Here is a 22,859-nt window from a genome sequence, read left to right on the forward strand (position 1 = left end):
CATTGAATATTGACCTATTTAATCAAATTATATTTAGGAAGAGAGTCAGCATTATGGAAAGAATTAACTGCAAAAGTGAAATCCTGTGGGATTCTATCCCTCAGGTATAGTCTATGAATGGTTCAAAATAACCAGATTTCCTTTCCTTTGAGCTTAACAAATCATTATTCTTAACGTATCCAGATTCTTCTTTACTTAGAGTTTTACAACCTTTTTTATAACATGTATGTAAGATAGATCTCTTTCCTTTCACTACATGCATGCATTTTGACTGATTTTTTGAAGATTCTATTTCATACTTTTTTATTTAACCCTTTACTATTGATGCATATTTGGATTATTTTCCTTCTTTCTTTTCCTCTTTTTTTTTTAACTATTAGAAACTGTTTTGCAGTGAGTAATTTTTTCTACAATTTTGTGCATGCAGGCAAATATTTCAGTGGGACCAAACCCTAAGTGCAGAAGACTGCATTGATGATTATTTTTAATGCATTGATGAGTATTTTTAAATAGTTACTAGAGATTATTAAATCAATGGCTATTAACAAAGACTGGTGGATCTCCACTCTGCCACAGTGCATGAAGGAGATTTATCAATCTGGCCTTCTCACTTTAATTAGTCTAGTCTTGTCATGTTTGGTTTTTTTTTGCCCCATAACATACGAGAATAGTAACATTATTTTGTTGGTTAATTTGAACCTTCATTGTGGAGACTAAAAATATTTTCTTTTTTCTGTAATTTGTGTGTTTATGACTCTTACTCAAGTTTTCTGTTGGATGTTTTGTCTTTTTAAAAATTACTTAAAAGAGTTCTTCGATATTAATGAAATTAAAAATTTTGGTGAAACTTTTGTCAAATTCTTCCATTTGTCTCATTTCCCACCCTCTATGATGGCTATAATCAAGAAGATGAATAACAAATCTTGGCAAGGATGTAGAGAATTTGGACCGCCATACATTGCTGGTGGGGATGTAAAATGGTGCCACCCCTTTAGGAAAACATCTAGCAGTTCCTCAAAAAAGTTTAGCAGACTTATCATGTGACCCAGTAATTCTACTTCTAAATACATGCCCAAGAGAAATAGAAACATGTCCACACAAAAGCTTAAATAAGAATGAGCAAATTAAATTTCATGCTTGTATAATTATGTCAAAATGAACCCAAACTATGTGTAACTGGAATGCATTAATAAAAAATTTAAAAAGGGTTACATTTTAAAAAAAGAATGATTATAGCAATATTAATCATACAGTCAAAAGTAGAAATATCACGAATGCTCATCAACTGATAGATAATAAAATGTGCGATAACCATACAATGGATTATTATTTGGCAATGAAAAGAAATGAGGTATCAACAGAGCTACAACATGGATAAATGTGCAAACATGCTCAATGAAAGAAACAAAACACAGAGGTCCATGCATAGCGTGATTCCATTTACATGAAATGACCAGAATAGGCACATCTATAGAGAAAGAAAATAGATCTATGGTTTCCTAGGGTTAGAAGAGAATGGGAAAACTGAGGGGTGTTGGTTAAGGAGTGTGGGGTTTCTTCTTTTAGGGTAGTGAGATATTCTAATAATTATTGTAGTTTGAATGTTAAATTCTGTGAATATACTAAAAGTCATTGAATCATGTGCTTCAGAGGGTGAATCATATGGTGTGTGAATTATATTTTAATAAAGTTGTTATAAATCCCCACACCTATAGGCACAGTCCCAGTAACTTCTTGACTGCCTCATGAGACACCCTCAGTGAGGACAACCTAGCTGGGTCCTTCCTAAACCTTGATGATTCCTATAATTGTGAGCAAAATAAAATGTTTCTTATATGGTAATAGTAGCTAGAACAATAAATATCTTGCTCCTTACGACTCCATGGCAGAGTGTATTTGCTTTGCCAAGGGGATGAGGAGGCTCTTATCCCCACTCATTAGAGGAGGCTTGAAGGACTTCTTTCAGGGTCCCCCTCTTCCCTGAGGGAACTGATGACTGCTCTTATCCCCCTTCAGGCTGGAGTTCACACTCATCACAGCAGTCAGCAACCACCACCCACCACCTTTGCCTTTTACCAGTGCTGCCATCCCCTGGAAGAGGCATGGGGTTATGATGCATGGTTTCCTGTCCAGATCTGCAGGATTCATAGTGAAGGATGTGGGTGTCTCTCTGTTCTTTGTTGTACAACTTCCTCTGGACCCCTGTGCTCTGTTTGGATGCAAGACATCAGGTTCCTACTTGATGGTAGATCCACTGAGGTGGATCAATGGGGCAGTTGGAGAGGTCTTGCTTATCACAGGCCAATTGTCTTTAATTGATGTGTTGCCAAGAAGGGAAATGGATTCTTTGGGGGCATATTATCTGCTCAAAGCAAGACAAGAAAATTAAGAACTTTTTTTTTCTTTTGAAAGAGTTTTTTTTTTTTTTTAATAAAAGGGAATTTAGCCTTTTGCCAAATATATTTCAAATGCCTTATGCTGTGTCACTTTCATCTCTTGACTTGGTGGGGTGTGTGCATGCGTGTGTGTGTGTGTGTGTGTGTGTGTGTTTGTTGATGCAAAATGTGTGGTTGAATTAACTATTTTCCATTGTTTTCTGAATTTTGTACTTGTTTAGAAATGGCTCCCTAGTTTAAAAAATGCAATTTCATTTCAAACATTTTAACACTTAACAGAATGATTCTTAGGTCTCACTTTCTATTTGGAATTTTATCTTAGATATGATTTGCTTTGTGCTGATCTAAATTTTATCTTGAAAAGAGAAATATTAATACCCAAGCTTCTGAGTTTTTGGGTACTCCCTACCACCAAGGCAGATCTCAGTACAGAATGGGTTGAACTCTGCTGCTCAGTGGAGCCTGGCTTGGGCAGACAAGTGTTGGGATCCCAGATCACAAACAGGAGAGGAAGCGATAGCCAAGGGGAGGTAAGCAAAATTAGGAAAGCTTACCTGGGACAAATTTAAAAACTCTGGAGAAGATGTGACTGACAGGCCACCAGGATCCATGCTGGCTTTTACATCTAATCATTTGTCCACTTGTTCACCCCGAGGTGTTTCAGTTCAGCATGGTCATTGCTTGCTGGTGCCTTCTGCCTTGATGTATTTCTGGTAGCAGTGCCTGCTGGTGGTTAGCACACTAGTTCCTAGCCCAGGCACCACGCTTGGCTCCCCTCCCCTAGGACTTCTCCACCCCAGAGCCCCTAAGCCTGGTCCTTTGGTTTCTTGTCCTGCTCCTAATCCATGGGGTTATATAAAGGGGACCTGACAGAAATGACCATGGAAGTGTTTTCTCTTTCAGCTGGTTTATTCCAGAGCCCAGAAACAATGTCATCAGGTATGAAGAAGGCTGTGTCCTCTTGAGCGCTGCTGGTACCCCTGGTCAGAGGGGCCCTCACTTGAGCAGCAACAGAGGGACTGCCTGACCTCATAAAGGGGCTGCATGTATGCCCATCTGTCTGGGAAGTGGAGCCACAGGGCAGAAGATCCCTGAAGCATAGACCCCAACTGACTCTTGACCTGGAGCAAGGGCGTTAACTGAGTGTGCTAGTGGCAGAGAGCAGTTGGGGACAGCAATCAATCAGTTCAAGTCCTCATCAGGGACGCAAAAACCACGTGTGGGCCAGGGCAGTTGGCTCAAAGGCCAGCACCCAGGAAATTGACCAAGAGCTTGGTTCAGAGGTGGGTCTGTAGTGTAGCTGTGTAATAAGTTCTGAGTGGCCTCCGGGTAAATTCCAGGGAAGTTATCCAGAGATCAGGGAATGAAGACTTACTGACCAGAGATAACTGCTTGAATCTCAGCTTTATCAGATCAATATAAACCATCAAGCAAAAAGCAAAACAATGAGATGGAGCAGGTTAATAGCTTACAGCTTAGGGCAAGCAGGGTAGAAGTGGACAGATCACATTGCCTGGAGCCTGGATTGCATCCCCTACCTCTGTTGCATCAGCTCTCTGATGATGGTGGGTAATGGGAACATGGTGGAGATTTGAACCAAGTGGTCCAGTAGCCAGAAGTGCTTTTCAGTATTTCAGTAGTCTTCCTATCTGTGGGTGTCTGAATTGGCGATAGTATCAGACCCTTTTTAATTTTTTTTTTTTTGTGGGGTTCTTTTTTTGGTCTTTTTTTGGAACTGGGGGTTGAACCTAGGGCTTTGCCACTGAGCTACATCCCAGCCCTCAAACCCTTTTTATACTATATCTTTTCTCTATACATACGTAACCGGAATAAAGTTTAATTTATAAATTAGACACAGTAAGAGATGAGCAACAATAGTAAAACAATAATTACAACAAACTAATAAAATTATAAATTATTTATTTCTGGAATTTTCCTTTTAATATTTTAAGACCTGGTATGGGTAACTGAAACCAGGGAAAGTGAAACTATAGATCAGGGAATGCTGTTGTATACATTGACTCATTTAAAGAACAGATGCAGGCAAGTCTACCTGGGCCCGGAGGCCCCCCATAAGCCTCCTTCATAGACGAAGAGTTGATTTGCGTATCTCAGGTAGAGGATATATGGGGCTAGAATGATGTCACAAGATGGTGACTGAATTAAGATCTTCTGAATATTCCAGCTGCATGTATCACATTTATATGTAGTGCCAAAGGGGTATTAGGTGTATCTTGGGTTTTTCATTACATTGTACATCCAACTTAGATGTGTTCTACTTTCCACTTAATCTTCATGGATTCTGCCTATGTCTCTTAATCTATTAACTTGCTCCTTATTTATACCTAACATATCCCAGATTTTATAAACTACATCCTGATTTATCTTTGGTAGTAGAAATGGATATCCTCCAAAGCAAAGGCACATTCCAAGTGGTGATCTACAGATGCTTGTCTGTTAGATTGAGGTAGATTTAGCAGTAGGGTGAGAGCAGGCAATGAGTCAAGATGCTTCCATAAATAAATGTAGGCATTTGCTTGACCCCTTTGAAAGTCTCATTTTCCTCCTGTGTAAAGGGGCTCCCCATTATATGGCCCCCATGGGGATATTAGTAAGTAAAAGAGATAAAATACACAGGTCCTATTTATGTTAGTAAATAGGTGTAAGTACTACTACTAATGAATTAACATGAAAGGGGAAATACTGATGATACAGTTCTGAGGACTATAAAGAGTCTTAGTTGAGAATTGTCACACATGTCCCTGGGAGAATAAAAAGAGTTTTGAGACCATATTCTCCTTGTTGAAGTGTTTTTTTGCTGCCTGTTCACAAAGGCCTAATACAAATAGGCATCTCCTTCCTTGGATTTAGAGGGACTTTGAAGATGAGGAGATTAGAGGTTGCTCAACAGGGAAGAAAATGATGTGGGTGAATGCATGAAGGTATGAATCCTTCCAGAAAAGAAATACAGGAGATGGGGAAAATGTGCTGAATTGTAACTGCAGATTTCTCATTCACCTTCTTTTTGGAGAAGGAGAGAAAAAAATCGTATAAGACAATTATTATGAGGATTTTTTTTTAAACCCACATAGCACTTCTGATACTGAATGCATGGGTTGTCCACACCAAGCAATTCTCCAATTCTCTGTGGGTACCAGCTAGATGTACAATTAAGTCCTGGATTTCAATTAAATCCTGACTCTACTCAGAGTCGGTCTAAGACATCACTAACTTCAAACTCAGTTCCACATGACTTCAGACGCCAATTAAAAGCGAAGGGTCCCCAGGTCGCCTACACTTCAGTCTACCTTGGTTATAGATTGGAGGTCCCCACTATCTCCTCCTAAGGTTTAGCAACGTCCTAGTCCTTTTTCTATTGTGATATCAGAATATCACAGAGTGGATAAATGGTAGACAATAGAAGTTTATTTGGTTCATGGTTCTAAAGGCCAGGGAATCCAAGACTGAGGTACTACATCTTGTGAGGGCCTCTGCTGTTTCCTAACATGGCAGAAATGTTGGCTACCAGAAGAGAGAGTGAGCGAGTTTCCTTTATAACAATTCACTCCTGCAAAAGCTAAACTACTCCAGTGATACATCCATGGGGAGAGAGACCTCATGATCTAATCATCTTGTGAAGGTCCAACCTCTTAAGAATGCTATAATGACAATTAAATTTCCATATGAGTTCTGAAGGGACATTTATTAAAGATGGAGATGAGAGACATATAGGGCAAGGAAGAGGAGTACCTGGAGTTTCAGGCTGTTTCCTAGTGTGTCACCCTTCCACCTAGCTCCTCAGTGTACTTATCAACCTGGAAAATCTCTGAACCATCTTTTAGGGTATCTGCAGAATCTCAATTTCATAGGCATGATTGATTAAATCACTGATCATTGATGATGAATTCCATTTCCATTCCTTCTCCCTCACTGGAGGTCAAGGGTGGGACTGAAAATTCCAATCCTTTCATCACATGGTTCCTTTGGCAACTGGCTGCCAACTTGAGGTTATCTAGGGGGCCAGAAAGAACCACTTCATTAGCATAAACTCATATGGTTAAACAGGGCTTGTTATAGATAAGAAATGCTCTTCTATTTTCACCCTATTACTTGGGAAATTCCACTGGTTTTAGTGCTGTGTGACAGAAACTGGGGTTGAAGACCAAATATGTATTTCTTGTTATGTTATTACAGTATCCCAAAGATGTTAATAGAAGTTCCTTCCTTTTAGCCCATAGCAGTGCCAAGAGGAGTGGGGTGATTGAATCTCTGCAGCAGTAAGGCAGTAGAACCCCTCACCCCAAGTCCACATCTGACCAAGCCCAAGTCTGACCAAGAAGGAACTTGACCTGTAACACCTTGACTGAAGCACCATGGCCAGACTCTGCAAGGCTCTGCTGCTCCTGGTGGTCACTGTTGTCCTTATGTCCAGAAGAGTCCAAGCCTGGGGCTCACCAAAGGTTTTGAGGAAATTCCAAAACATCCCTAAATCCTATGTCTATGTGCAACAGGCGCTGTGGTATGCCATGAAAGACTTTAACAAGGGCAGCGAAGATAAATACTACTTCAAGGTGGTGGAGGTTCTGAACAGCCAAGAGCAGGTAGGTGAAGCATTTGCTCTCTGCTGTTTCATTTCCTGTCCTCGGCCAGAACCTATTGTCCATAGACAGTTTTTGCAATAACTAGCTACATTTTATTCTTTGTTATTCTGACATGGAGATGAAACATATAATATCCATTAAAGTAACTTGAAATTGATTAAAGTTACATCCAAAAGTAGAGGTCAGAGCCCAGAAGTCAGTTTCATGGGACCAAGTTTAGGACAAGTTGAGCACCATCAGCATGAGTAATGACAGGGAGGGATTATAACACAGTGAGCAGACTGTGACTTGGAGTCCAGCTGATGCTGGAAGAAGGAACCTGGAAGGCCCTTTACAGAAAAATACCAATTCATAGCAGTGACAAAAAAGATATAAGTAGAAAATTACCTTTTGCAACCATCATAATAATCATCAATTCAGGCAAGGTTATCAGTTAATCCTACAACCACTGGGTGAGAGTACTGGAGATGAATTGTGGCAGGGATTGCTTATTATAATTGTGTTTAGAGCAGCATCACCACCGACATGTAAATAAAGAGCTGAGCCATGACTCTATGATGACTATAGTGTCACTAGGCAATAGGAATTTTTCATGTTCATTGTAATGTTACAGGACCACCTTTGTAAGTGCACATCAGTATGTGGTGAATGACTGCAGTTGCAAAGGGGGAAAAGATAGCCTTACAATCAGGACTTGGACTGAGTGCCTCCCTTGCCAAATGCTGGTCATCAACACTGGGACAAATTGACATCACATATCCATTGATGTGATGTGCTGAGAGGGCATGACCTTATATGTAGTATGTTGTATTCCTGCACAGAATACATGCTCCAGATGTAATTATGAGGAACAATCAAATCCATAATATGGGACAGACATTCTATACTCAGAGATATTAATATAATGAAAGGGAAAAAATCTGTGAAACTATTCTACATTAAAGGACACTTAGGAAACATGACAACTGGTCCAATATTATCTCTTGAATATGAAAGAAAAATTGATGAAGAATTTTATAGGGATGCCTGGGGAAATTTGAATATGGACTCTGTAATATAAGAGAGTCTTATATGAATGTTAAATTTCTTGAGAGATGATTGTAATGTTGTTAGTTAGAAGCCTGAGATAGGATGCAGAAGAGTATGCTGAGGGAATGGAAATTAGGTCATCCTGACTGGACTTTGAGGAATGAAGGGTGGCAGAGGTGAATAGGGTGACACTGGACTCAGCTCACAATGCAGTGATGTGACATGCAGCACAGAGACTGGAGGTAGATAGCCAACACTCTCCAGCATACTATGTTGTTAAGATGGGAAGTTGTTTGGTTGGCTATATTAAATGCCCTTTTTATTTAACACATTTTCAACTTACAATGGATTTGTAAGGATGTAACCCAATTGTAACTCAAGGAACATCAGCTTAATGTCAATATATAGCTGTGTTTCTCAGTTGGGGTTGCTTTTGCTTCCCCAGAAGATTGTTTGCAATACCTGGAGATGTTTGTTGTTGTCATAATTGGAGGTGCAGCTACAAGCATCCAGTGAGTTTAGGCCAGGGATACTGCTACTAGACATTATAGAATATACAGACCAGTTCCCAAACAAAGAAGGTCCCAGTCCCAAAATTTCAGAGGTGCTGAGGTTAAGAAATTTGATCTGTAGTCATGGAAAATTTTTAGGAGTAGATTTGGAAGTTGTTGAATTAAAATATGAGAGCAGAATCAATTTCTTGCATTTCCATTCTGGCTTGTTGTTGCTGGGGGCACCACAAAAACAGATGACGCTGTCCTCTGGGTATTTGTTAGATTTGTTAGGCATTTTATATACATTACTGGAATTTTTTTTTTTTTTTTTTTTTTTTTTGGTGCTGGGGATCGAACCCAGGGCCTTGTGCTTGCAAGGCAAGCACTCTACCAACTGAGCTATCTCCCCAGCCCCACATTACTGGAAATTTTAAAGGTACATTTTATATTCATTAAATTATACTGTTGCACTATATTTTTGCCACTTAAGATGTCTCAGATATCAATGGAAGTGCATTTAGATTCAACTTATAATTTGCACTGTATCTTAGGAAAAAAATTTCAACCATTAGATTCGTCCATAGGAAAACTGCAACAATGAAAATTCCTGTCCACACATCACTATGATATACACTCTGAAATTGAATTCCTTGGTAAAGGAGAGTTATTTGCAAGAAAATGGTAAATTGCCCCTCAACAGGGCTAAATCAAGTTTTAAATTATTATTTATTTTATGGTATTGGGGATTGAACCTACATTCTCATTCATGCTACAGATCAAATCAATTTATTTTTTTTTTATTTTTTTTTATTTATTTTTTTACGTTTACATAGGGTAATGATGTTTATTTTTTTTCCCTTCCCCCCACCCCTCCCACCCTTTTCCCTTTATACAGTCCTTCTTTCCTTCATTCTTACCGCTCTCCTTAGCCTAACTCTAAACCTAACCCTAAACCTAATGCTAACCCCTCCCACCCCCATTATATGTCCTCATCCGCTTATCAGCGAGATCATTCGTCCTTTAGTTTTTTGAGATTGGCTTATCTCACTTAGCATGATATTCTCCAATTTCGACCATTTGCCTACAAATGTCATAATTTTATCATTCTTCATTGCGGAGTAATATTCCATTGTATAAATATGCCACAGTTTCTTTATCCATTCATCAACTGAAGGGCATCTAGGTTGGTTCCACAATCTGGCTATGGTGAATTGAGCAGCAATGAACATTGATGTGGCTGTATCTCTGTAGTATGCTGATTTTAAGTCCTTTGGGTATAGACCAAGGAGTGGGATAGCTGGGTCAAATGGTGTTTCCATTCCAAGCTTTCTGAGGAATCTCCACACTGCTTTCCAGAGTGGCTGCACTAATTTGCAACCCCATCAGCAATGTATGAGTGTTCCTTTTTCACCACATCCTCGCCAACACCTATTGTTGCTTGTATTCTTGATAATCGCCATTCTAATTGGGGTGAGATGAAATCTTAGGGTAGTTTTGATTTGCATTTCCCTAATTACTAGGGATGTTGAACATTTTTTCATATATCTGTTGATTACTTGTACATCTTCTTCTGTGAAGTGTCTGTTCATTTCCTTAGCCCATTTGTTGATTGGATTATTTGTATTCTTGGTGTAGAGTTTTTTGAGTTCTTTATAGATTCTGGAAATTAGCGCTCTATCTGAGGTATGGTTGGCAAAAATATTCTCCCACTCTGTAGGCTCTCTCTTCACATTTCTGATAGTTTCCTTTGCTGAGAGAAAGCTTTTTAGTTTGAATCTATCCCAGTTGTTGATTCTTGCTTTTATTTCTTGTGCTATGGGAGTCCTGTTAAGGAAGTCTGATCCTAAGCCAACAAGTTGAAGATTTGTACCTACTTTTTCTTCTATAAGATGCAGGGTCTCTGGTCTGATTCTTGTCAATGCTGCAGGTCTGAGGACATCTCTTGCCACTTGTTATCACCAATAGTAGATCTCACTTGTCTTTCAGATGATTGCCAATCTGATGGATGTGAAAATATCATCTCGTATTTCTCTGTACCATGAAGCATAGAGTGTCTTTTATTTAGTTTATGGATAATATGTATTTTCTTTGATGATTTTTCTTTTTTGCCTGCATCATTTGTCTTGCTCTTATATATTGTAGTTGTTCTTTATGTGCTGTTCAAATTAATTCATTATTTTTATATAAACTGCCAATATTTTGCATTTTCCTTTTTTTGGGGGGTGTACCAGGGTTTGAACTCAGGGACACTCAACCACTGAGCCACATCCCCAGCCCTATTTTGTATTTTAAAGAGAGACAGGGTCTTACTAAGTGGCTTAGTGCCTCGCTTTTGCTTAGGTTGGTTTTGAACTTGAGATCCTCCTGTCTCATCCTCCTGAGTCACTGGGATTATAGGGGTGCACCACTACGACTGGCTGCACTTTCTTTTTTGTTGTTTGTAGTTTGATATTATTTATAGTGTCTGGATTTTGAAAAAATATTGACATAGCATTTAGTTTTTTCTTCCCTTAAGTTTTTTGGGTTTTGTCTTAAGACACCCTTTTCCATTTAAAGTATAATGGTTGTAATTCTTCTAAGACATTTAAAAATTTTAGGTCATCAATCAATCCTGCATTTACTTTTACTTATAGAGTAAGCACTAGATCTAATTTTTACATTTAAAAAAAGTCAATTGTCTCAATCCTTTTTATTAAAGAGTCTCTATGTTTTGAAAAGTCAACACACCATAGACTAAATATTTAAATATATCAAATTTATTGTGGGATTCTTGATTTTCTTTCCCTGATCTGTTTATCAGATCTTGGGCCAGAATCATAGAGTTGCTATTGAGTAGAACAAATGCTATGGTTTGAATATGTCCCCCATCAAAAGCATGTGTTGGAAACTTATTCCTAGTTCAACACTGTTGGAAGGTAGGCCCAAGTGTTAGGTGTTTCCATCATGTTTGGATTGATGCTGATTATGCAAGGGCTTGTCCTTTCTCTCTTGTGCATTCTTTTGCCCTCATTCATCCACTATGAGTGACTCTCAGAGTGAGAAGTCCCTCATCAGTTGCAGGTCTTTAACCTTGGACTACTTAGTCTCCAGAATTTTAAGAAATAAATATCTATTCTTTATAAATCACTTAGTCTGTTTTAGCAGCACAAAACAGACTAAGTCCTCTATGTTATTCTTCTTTTGTTATTAACACATGTTGTATACTCTGAGTTTCACTGTGACATTTCCATAGATGGGCAGATTGTGCATTGATCATATCCATCCTCCCTTCTACCCTCTCTTTCCCTCTTTGGTCTCCCTACTCATCCACTTCTCTGGTGATTCCCAAATAGTCTTTCTTCTACTTTCAGGTCGTTTTTTACCCCCCAGATTTCCACATATGAGAGAAAATGTGATACTTGTCTTTCTGCTTTTGTTTTATTTTGCTTAACCTGATGTCCTTTGAGGACTGAAGGTGTAGCTCAGTGACAGATTATGTGCCTGCATGGTTAGTGTCTTCAATCCCCACCACCAAACCAAACCAAAACACTGGAGTTAGAGAATATCATGCTAAGTGAAATAAGCCAAACACCCAAAACCAAAGACTGAATGTTTTCTCTGATATGTAGAAACGAATTCACAATAAGGTGGGGGGTAGGGAAGAATAGAATTACTTTATATTAGGTAGAGGGGAGTGAAGGGAGGGGAAGGAGTATGAAGGAAGGAATGATACTAGAGTGAAATTGATATTATTACCTCATGTACATGTATGACTGCATGATTGATGTCATCCTGCAATACATATAATCAGAAAAATGAGAGATTACACTTCATTTATATTTGATCTATCAAAATGTATAAATGCATTCTACTGTCATGTACAACTAACTAGAACAAATAAATAAAAAAATGAAAAATAAGAATGCACATTTCTTCTTTAAAATCTTTTTGGTTTGAAATCAACAAAAATATAGAAAAGTTCATAAAGTAGAAATGTCAAGCAAAACAAATCATAAAGGGAGTATGCATGAAATTTTCCCAGCATATTCTAGAAAGAACACGATAGCTCTGCTGTGAGTCCTGCATGCCTCTCACGCCTGCCCTTCCCCAACAGTGGACTTTACTGTCAGCATTGCCTAAACCTGCATTCCTTAACAGCAAAATTTTACTTGCTCTTTGAACTTGAAACAAAGGAATCCTATGTTATGTATTATTTATTATTATGTTCATGAGTTTCACATATTCTGTTGCATTTAGCAACAGTTTGTTCACTCTTTTTTTTTCCTTCAAAAAGGTGTTTATTTAATTAATTTTTGTTTGTTTGTTTTGTACTTTTTGGTACCAGGGATTGATCCCAGAGGCACTTAACCAATGAGCCACATCCCCAGTACTCCCCCCCCCTTTTTTTTTAACTTTTTGAGACTTTTTGTTTTTCATTTCATTTGCCTTCATACTAACCCCAGGTTTAAAGGTCTCATATGATGAGGTCAAGTCTACCTTATCCATCTTAAAGTTAGCTACGCCTTAGAAATGGATGAAATCTGCCATTTTCACAGTCCTAGGTGTCTTATAGGGCAGGGACAGCAAGGTTGGGACTTTGGGGGCATATTAGAATTCTGCCTGATATGCTCATTTTATTCAGTGCCCAGACAATTTTCCCAGAATTTCTAAAATGTTTATTATATTTTCTGATTTATCTCTAATAATTTTGGGCTTAATTACTGTTTATTGGTCATTCTCTTTAAAATGTTCACTCCCTTAAGTCTCCTTGACCTTGTTTTTCTTATTATGTCCCTCTTCTATTTTCCGGGGTTTAAAAAAAATACTGGTGCATTATAATTATACATGCAAGTGGGAATTCATTGTGGTATATTTGTACATAGATGTATCATAATTTGGTTCATTTCATTCCTCAGTACCTCCTCATGCCCTCCCTTCCTTTCCTCCCTCTTTCTTGATCCCATTCTCTACTCTATTGGTCTCCCTTCTATTTTTGTGAGATACCTTTTTTGTTCCTTTTTTTTGTCTCTAGCTTCTGCATATGAGAAGACATTTAACCCTTGACTTTCTGAGGCTTGTTTCGCTTATCATGATATGCTCCATTTCCATCCATTTGCCAGCAAATGCTATATTTTATTCTTCTTTATGACTGAGTAATACTCCATCACGTATACATACTACAGTTTCTTTATCCATTAATCTGTTAAGGGCTGGTTCCATAGTTTGGCTATCGTGAACTGTCCTGCTGTAAACACTAGTACATTCGTGTCAATAGAGTATACTGATTTTAGTTTTTTTTTTCTTTTTTAAAATAAATACCAAGGAGTGGGATAGCTGGGACATATGATGGTTGTTGCATCTTTCTCAATAATAAGAAAATCTACATTTTCTGTTTCATAACTATATCTCTCCAAGAGGCCCTCCTTGGGTAGATGGAGGATTGACTGGGGGCTGGTAGGATATCTAGGAAGTAGGGCTTTGAGAGTCTACATACATGCACTATGGTATGGATTACTGAAATTGACTCTATGGAAGCTTCTGTTCTAGAACATGTCAATATTCCCTCAATATCTATTGATTGGAGGTGAAGATACTACAAACTGTTATTTTTCAAGTTCCAATAAGTAAACTTTTAACTTTCCTAGTGGGATATCTTTTTGGGAATAGTTTTCTTGCTTTATCCTGGGGACAACTGCCATTACTTTAAAATTAAATACCATATTGAGAGAGAAAAAGATATAAAGATAAGAATCCCTCCAAATTATTCCTAAACTTCTGGCAAGGACATGTAGAAGAGAGAAAAGACAAGGAGACATTCTTGCCCTGTGCAGCCAATTAGCATGCTTGTTTACCAGAGGTGATAATTTGATAGTTTTCTAATATTTATTTTTTATTACTCATTGACAGGTAACAGATAGTTTGGAGTACTATATTGAAGCCAAAATTGCACGAACAATGTGCAAAAAAACTTCAGGAGAAAATGAAAACTGCTTATTTCAACAAAATCCTGAAATGCAAAAGGTATGTGGCCAAGACAAAGGGAGTGATGGCCCCAGTTAGATTTGTGTACCAGGTGAAGAAAACTGATTGGATCAATTCTATTTTATGTTCGAGTTCCCTTTTCGTTGCATATTTATTTGTTTGCTGTGGTGGGGATCTAATTCAGGGCCTCACATGTGCTAGGCAAGTGCTTCACCACTGAGCCACAACCCCAGACCTCTACTTTGAGCATATTCATGACCAGTTTTGAGCATATTCATGACCAAGGACGGCCAGGATTTAGACCTGGAGCACTGTTTCTATGATCTGTTATTATTACTAATCTCCCCGACCCCTTCAATACACTCACACATACACTCTCTGTCTCTCACATACACATACACCTATGGACTAAGAGCAAAGCAAAACCAACTCATTAATTCTCACTGTTTTGCAATCTAGGTTGGGTTCTGCTGTTCAACTACTAATCCCTGTGCGGTTGTGTGTGCTGGAGCAGGAATGTTCCAGATGAGTGGTTTGCTCAGATCTGGTGCCAGGGAATGAGCAAGCTCTCTGCTCAGGTCTCTTGTAGAGTGACCTATTGTCCTGTTCAGGACCTAGGTATTCCCTGGGATATGGACCTTTCATTGCTAAAACCTGGGAAATCTTAACCAAACCAGTGATGTCCCAAGGGAGTTCACATATTAAAGAACTTCTAAGAACACTTAGGAAGACCCTGCTACAGTACTGGCAGAGAAGGAATGGATGGAAGCCATCTAAGTAGACTATCTCCTCCAGGCATGACCACCCCCAGTCGCCAAAGTCCTTGAAAGAGGATTCCTCTCAGCACAGGACTCCACAAGCTTGTGGTTGTTTCCAAGCAGGGAAGACAAGGAGGAATGCTTGATTGATTCCCATAGTCCAGCTGCCAGGTGGAAGTCCTGGAGGCTTGGAGGGCACAAGTCTCCCTGACCAGTGACCCCTTATGCCAGCATGGCTTCCTGTCAGTCTTCTACTTCTTCATGTTAGAGGTGAGGGGCAATCCCAGTTGCATAGAGGTCTTGCCAGACCTTGTGGTCAGATGGGGACTGGCACAAAGGGACCAGCCTTAATCAGACATTTCCTTACTCTCTTCGTGTTTCATTGTCAGGGACATTTTTTTTTGTTTAGATTTAATCTTTTCAAGTAACATAAATATTGTCTAAAAATGAACTCTCATTTTAGAGAAATGAAAGTGATGGTGTGCCCCTTTGGGCCCTTGATGTTGTCCCAACTCTGTTCCCTGCTCAGGAGTTACCAGGGCTAAATACCATTTGTGTAGACAGTTTCAAGATTATTTCACTATAAATATACATACACTGATAAAGCCTTTCTTCTCTTTCCTTTTTTCCTTTTAATAACTGCTGATCTACACTATCTTTTCAAAAACATTTGTCTTGGCAATCTTCTCATTGGTTATTTCCAATTTTTCACTTTTATGAGTGAAGCTACTTTAAAAATATTTATATACATTATATTTCTGTGCCTTCTGTATTTTTGCATATTTTGCATAAATCTAAATCTGGCATGAGATATGGTTAGGCATAGATAATGGAAGCTGAGTAGTTGCCAAAAATGACTCAGACAAGCTCCAATTAAAAAATATTTTAATGAATAGTAGATGTCACAGGAGGATGCCAAAATTCAAGTGAACAGCTACATCTAGAGAGTGAATTCTTATTATCAGCTACTAGAAATAGCTTTAAAAAGTAACACTTTAAAAAAATTTATGTAGGTACTGAGAATAGTATATTAAACACCCATGTGCCTATCACACAGATTTTGCAACTATTATCATTTTATCATGTTCACACAGATTTTGCAACTATTATCATTTTATCATGTTAATTTAAACTATTTCTTATTTTTATTTATTTTTAAGATTGATCTTATTGTTTATGTTTAAGGTAGCTCATATGATATTATATAGATAGTAAATTTGATACTATAGTGAAACAAATTAACATGTCCATTATTTTACATATCCATTTTTCTTTTCATGATATAAGTAAAGTCAGTTATAAATAAAGTTCAATTTAAAAACTATAATCCTCACATTGTACACTAACTCTCTAGACTTGTTCACCCTACATTTCTGCTATTTTTGTAACTTCTAACCTTTGCCTCCCTATTTCTTCCCTACTTCTGGGTAACCATGGTTGTATTCTCTATTTCTGTATATAAGTGATCATTCCAACATTTTTCTTTCTGTGTCTGACTTATTTGCTTAGAATGTCTTCCAGATCCATACATGTTGTAGAAAATGGCAGAATCTCCTTTTTAAAGTCTAAATAATATTCCATTGTCTTTATATACCATGATTTTCTTACCCATTCATCCACTGGTATACATTAGCTTTTTTTCATATCTTGGCTATTGTGAATAATGCTTCAGTAAACACAGGAGTACAAGTATCTTTATGAAGTGGTGATTTCATTTCCAGAGATTGCTGGGTCACCTGATGGATCTATTTTGAATTTTGGGGGAACCTCCATACTGTTTTCCATGAGGGCTACATCGATCAACATTTCCACCTACAATGTACAAGGACTTTCTTTTCTTTATGTTCTTGGAAGAGTTTGTTGCCTCCTAACATTCTGATAATTTTCACCAAATGTGTTATTAAATTTTTATTTTAAGAAGTAAAATGTTATACATACAGTTCACTTTCCCTCTCAAAGATAACCAGTCTTCCAAAATTGGTGAGTAACATTGTTACCCAGGTTTAAAAACTTAAAAAAAGAAAACTATGTATGTAGAGTTTTGTATGTTTTTCAAAATTGATAAGACTTTGGAACTTTCTCTTGTTTTTTTTTTCGCTTCCCATGCTTTCAGATTTATTCATGTAGGTACAATTTGCTATTATTTATTTAGGCCAAATGACTTCTTGGACCAATTGATATATATGGGAGTTGTCCAAAATTTTTTTTTTTTGCATCACTATTAGGTTTTCTTTATTAATCATATATTAAGCTATCACATGACTATATGACATTGTGTTTAGTCATTGCCCTATTTTGGCAGCTTTGGAATGTTTTCAGCTTTTCACTTTTAGCAGCAATGCAACTCAAAGTCCTGATGCCTGCTGAACATTGCCAGGGGATGAGAATCTACCCAGAATTGAGATTGTGGGTGGGGCTTGACAATATCAGTGCTAATGTGGTTGTTCACACTTGGTTCACAGATTCAAGTTTACTCTCCAAGATGTTTAAAGCAACATAATCTGTCAGTGGTATATGCAATGGATTGTATCTCCCCTTTGCCTTGTCTAACTCTAACTTGGTGTTAGGGTCATGAATTTTTTCTTATGTGCATGTGTGAAAAATGTCATCTCCTCATCATTACACTTTGTGTCTTCCTGATTTCCACCAAGATGAGAGATGTGTTGACATTTCTAAGTTTTCACTTCTAGGACTTTTCCCTGGGGCAATCAGATGGCCCTTAACTAGAGCTGCAGCCTTAGGTGATAGAGAATCCTGGACAATTTACTGTGATTTCCTGACCTCACTCTCCTCCTACCTCTTAGTTTCCTGCCTTTATATTCCCTTGACCAAACCCATCTTGAAGCCAGAGGGTGCCCATGTCCCAGAGCATAGATGGCATAAATTAAGGGTGCCCATTGCCATGGTCCATAGAGGTTAGAGGTTGATGTTGCCCCTTTGCAAGATTAGAGGGCAAAGATACCTATTGGTGAAGCCCATAGAAATCAGTCTTGCAAGACATGCCAGGTGGAAACAAGAGGAGTACAAACTTGGAGAGACAATGGAGAAAATGTGGCTTAGGGCAGAGGTGGAGACATGAGATCAGTAGAAATCCCTAAGGTCTACTGGAATACCTCAGTTGAGAGATGACTTTGGTTGGGTTAGTGTAGGTGCTCAGGTTCTGGGTGCCTATGAAAGTCCTGGTCAAAATTTAATGATGCATTGACCATGGATTTGAGAAGGGGAAAATCAAGGATGAGTTCAGGTTTTGGGGGCCTGGGGCCAGTTTACTGTCTTGGTTTTGTGTTACAAGAAATTCACTTGCATCCCCTTTTGGTCATGAGGGTGGTTCTTTTCTGTCCTCATCGTTGTACATGAACCTTTCCTTTTCATCTACAGAGCTCCTGTAGATTTGAACTTAATGGTTTCCGTGGGCTATATATTGTATTGGATTTCAGAAGGCTAAAAATCTGGGATCCTTGGAAAATAAACTTCAAAACTTGATGTTATTTTAAATAGCTATTGACCTAGAGAAATTAATGTAGAAAATTTGGAAATTTTAAAAAATATTAAGTATACTGAAATCAATAATACCCTTATGTAATGCTTACCATTGCCAATGTATTTTTATATATTCTAGTTTTCTCTCTTCTTTTCAGTGCTGAGTATTGAACCCAGGATCTTGTACATGCCAGGCAAGCGCTATACCACTGAGCGACATCCCATTTATGAACACTGTTTCATAAATCTAGGTTTTGTTTAATAATAAAAAATAAGCACCTTCAAAACTATAAAATTACTTGGGAACATGGTGTAATGAACTACTTGATTTCATTTTATGGTGCTTCCACATATTATTTAGTCAATCACCAAGGATAAGTTACTTAAGTTTTCCTCCCCACCAAGGTTTAGCTATTAAGAACATTGTGATATTTTTATGTGTGTGGAAAGCACCAATCAAGGATAAATAAATGAATGAGCAAGGGGAGGATCAGTGGAGTGCAGGGGGTGATCAGGAGGGGGGAGTGAGGAGAAATAAGGACTGAAATGGAGTGTGTCCAATTCCATGCATGTATGATTTTGTTGGGATGAACCCAGCTATATATAGCTATAATGCTCTAATAAGAAAGAAACAATACATAAACAGAACAGTGTAATAAAAATAATCTTTAAAATTTCTATTTGTGTGTATATCCAATTATTGTTTCCTTTTAGGCAAATTCTGGAAGTTGAATTATTTATCCAATATTTTTCTGCCTCATAAGGACTTTTAATCTATTTTGCACAACTACCCTCTAGGATTGATCTCAGTTATTGTTTTTTTTTTTTCTTCAGTTCTTCTTCCTTGGTTGGTCCAGAAATTATTCAGTTAATTAGTTAATCCTCTGATAAGCCCAGCATCCACTATCTCCTTCCCACCACCAATCACAGCTTACCAGTTCTGGACGTTTTTCCTCTCCCTCTGTACCCAGCAGACAAGACTCTGGTCTTTATTAACTGTCTGGGTTGCATGTGGCTTTTCTTATTTTACCTCTCAAACTGTTCCTACACCTTTATATCTTATGCAATTTTACCTCTACTTGATGCTGTCATTCATGTTCACCTTGATGTCTTGGAAGTATTTTTATATTTTTATTCTAACTAAATGAAGATTTTAGGAGAGACAAGAAGGAAACAAGTGTGCTTATTCACACTGTGACTAGAAGGACCATTCCTTCTGCAGGACATGGGACTAGATCTGTGTATCTCTACCCAGCTCTCCAGCTACAAGCTGTTTTCTTGATCTCTGGCCAAATTTTGACTCAACTTTCTGAAGTATGCAGGATCCTGTTCTACTACTCTTCTTCTTCTTTCTCCTCCTCCTTTTTTCTCTTTTTTCTCCTTTTTTCTTTTCCTTCCTTTCTTTTTTTTCCTTCCTTTCTTCCTCCCTCCCTCCCTCCCTCCCTCCCTCTTTCTTTCTTTCTTTCTTTCTTTCTTTCTTTCTTTCTTTCTTTCTTTCTTCTTTCTTCTTTCTTTCTTTCTTTCTTTCTTTCTTTCTTCTTTCTTTCTTTCTTTCTGTAGTGGGAATTGAACCCAGAGGTGCTTAACCCCTGAGCCACATCCCCAGTCCTTTTATTTATTTTTTATTTTGAGACAGAATCTTGCTAAGTTGCTTAGGACCTCTCTCAGTTGCTGAGGCTGACTTTGAACTTGCAATCTTCCTGCCTCATCCTCCTGAGTTGCTGGGATTATAGGTGTGTGCCAACATGCCTGGCTCCTGCACTATTCTTGTTACATTGCTTCCCCAGGGTAGGATGCAGTAGGCCTCAGGGAAGCATGGGGTCTCCATGGGCTACGGGAAAGTTAGTGTGGCTGGACACAGGGATTTCCCAAGGATAAGCAGTTCCTGGTCTCAGACCCTTGCTCTCTTTGAGCAAATGAACTCACAGTTATGGTATCTAAGACCACAGGGGCATGAACTGAGGACCCATTCTACCGAGTGAGGCTGGCACTTCAGCCTAAGGTTCAGAGTCTGTGGACTCTGGTGAGCATTGCTGATTCAGTCAGCATCTTAGCTTTCCTGAGCCAAATCCTGGGACTGGAAAATAGGAATGCCTATTTTTCCTCCTCCTTTTCCCTTTTTGCTTGCATACAAGCTAATGGTTCGTTTTGTTTCTTTTAGGTATATATTTGCACTTTCATTGTTAGATCCAAACCATGGAAATTTGAACTCAGCATGCTGAAGAAAAAATGCGAAGATGTCTAATTATCATCTAGCACATTCTGCCACAGTCATTTCCATTTTAAAGAAATAAAGGCACTTGCAAGACATTTGAACACCACAGTTGATCCTTGGCTTCTTTTTGTGGCCTTTTTTTTTTTTTTGGTGTGTTTTTCAAGGGCTGATACTGAGAATGTGTGATGATTTTTAAAGGGATGGGCAACCTGTTCTTGGTGGCAACTTCCTCTACTAGCAGAGACAAACTTTCTATACCTCACCAAGCTCTGAGTACAAATTACCTTCCACTGACAACATTTCCTGGAAAATTAGTTTCAACTGCCTCAAGCATGGTGGATATTTGTATAAGTTTCAGAAACTCTGACTACCTGGAGAGTGGCCAGTCACGGATTTCAACAGACATCTTGCTCAGGACTTCTGGACAGAACTCAAAGGCTTAGGAACCCTCGGTTACAAACCCAAGAACAATTAGAAATACAGATAGTCCATTTGGAGATTTGAGTTGGTTTCAAGTTGAAGTAGAAAAGTACAAGAGTAATGGTGCCTGGAGAGTAATCTCTCTCTCTCTCTCTCTCCCCTCTCTCTCTCTCTCTCTCTCGCTCTGTGTGTGTGTGTGTGTGTGTCTGCAGTTGAATATATCCGTCATCTAATTCTGTTTGAGGAATCAGTCAGTCTATTAGTGGCTTAAGAAATTTATTTATCTCATGGCATCTGAGAACCAGGCATCTGGAGGTGACTGGACTTGACTGAGTGGTTCTAGAATTCACCTCTCATGATATTACACTCAGACATTGACTATACTGCCATCATTTTAAGGTTTAATTGACTGGAAAACCCACTTCAAAGATGGCTTATTTAGGTGGCTGCAGGTTGTCAGTGGCTATTGATCAGAGGTCTCTGTTCTCACCCATGCAGGCCTAGCCACAAGGTTGAGTCTTGATATGGTGACAGGCTTCATCCAGACAATGTTCCCAGAGACCAAGATGGAAGTCACATGCCCTTGATGACCATAGATATCAAATGCCATAGACTTCTCCTTATCTTATTGGACACTGAGATCAGCCCTGACTCAATGTGGGCAGGGACTGTATAAGAGCATGAGATTTACTGGAGGCTATCCTGAAGCACACCATGATTTTTTAAAATTCATTTTAATTGTAAACAAATGGGATACGTCTTGTTTCTCAATTTGTACCTGAAGTAGAGGTATACTGATTTTGTAATCATACATTTACCTAGGGTAATAGTTTTTGATTCATTCTGTTATTTTTTTCTCCCCCCGCACCCCTCTTATCCCTCTATACAGTCCCTCCTTCCTCCATTCTTGCCCCCCTCCCACCCTCCATTATGTGTCATCATCCGCTTATCAGCAAGATCATTCATCCTTTAGTTTTTTGAGATTGGCTTATCTCACTTAGCAAGATATTCCCCAATTTCATCCATTTGTCTGCAAATGCCATAATTTTATTATTTTTATGGCTGAGTAATATTCCATTATATACATATACCACAGTTTCTTTATCCATTCTTCAATCAAAGGGCATCTAGGTTGGTTCCACAATCTGGCTATTGGCACACCATGATTTGTGTGTGTGTGCGTGCACGTACTTGTGCATGCATGTATGTATGCATGTGTGGTGGGCTGAGGTGATGTGGAGGACAACATGAGCAAAAGGAGTCACTTTCCAAAATCTAGATATGGAGACTACAGCATTGATGTGCAGGTGGAGGCCAGGCAGAGACAGCGCTGAACAGGGTCAGGTTCTAAATTAGCCTTGCAGTGCTCTGACATCACTTTTACCTGAGGATGCAGATTTCAGAGTCCTCAGAGAGTGATCTAAAGCCTGAAGTGGGCGGAAGCTGAAGACGGGCTTTGCTGTCCTTCCTCCCAGGCCGTGCCCTGCACCGTAATGAGCTGCAGT

The 22,859-nt window shown here is 38.6% G+C and overlaps 1 protein-coding gene across 1 annotated transcript; it reads left to right on the forward strand.

Annotated features, from left to right (window-relative positions):
• The first annotated feature begins 6,769 nt into the window (after positions 1-6,769).
• LOC124974616 (cystatin-13-like) lies at positions 6,770-20,964 on the forward strand. The gene is made up of 3 exons (XM_047537757.1): positions 6,770-6,997; positions 14,407-14,520; positions 20,881-20,964. Exons 1-3 carry the CDS (start codon positions 6,770-6,772, stop codon positions 20,962-20,964), a joined length of 426 nt encoding a protein of 141 aa, XP_047393713.1.
• Positions 20,965-22,859: the final 1,895 nt, after the last annotated feature.

The sequence above is a fragment of the Sciurus carolinensis genome, chromosome 2 (genome assembly GCF_902686445.1).
Source record: "Sciurus carolinensis chromosome 2, mSciCar1.2, whole genome shotgun sequence".
Taxonomy (NCBI): Eukaryota; Metazoa; Chordata; class Mammalia; order Rodentia; family Sciuridae; genus Sciurus; species Sciurus carolinensis.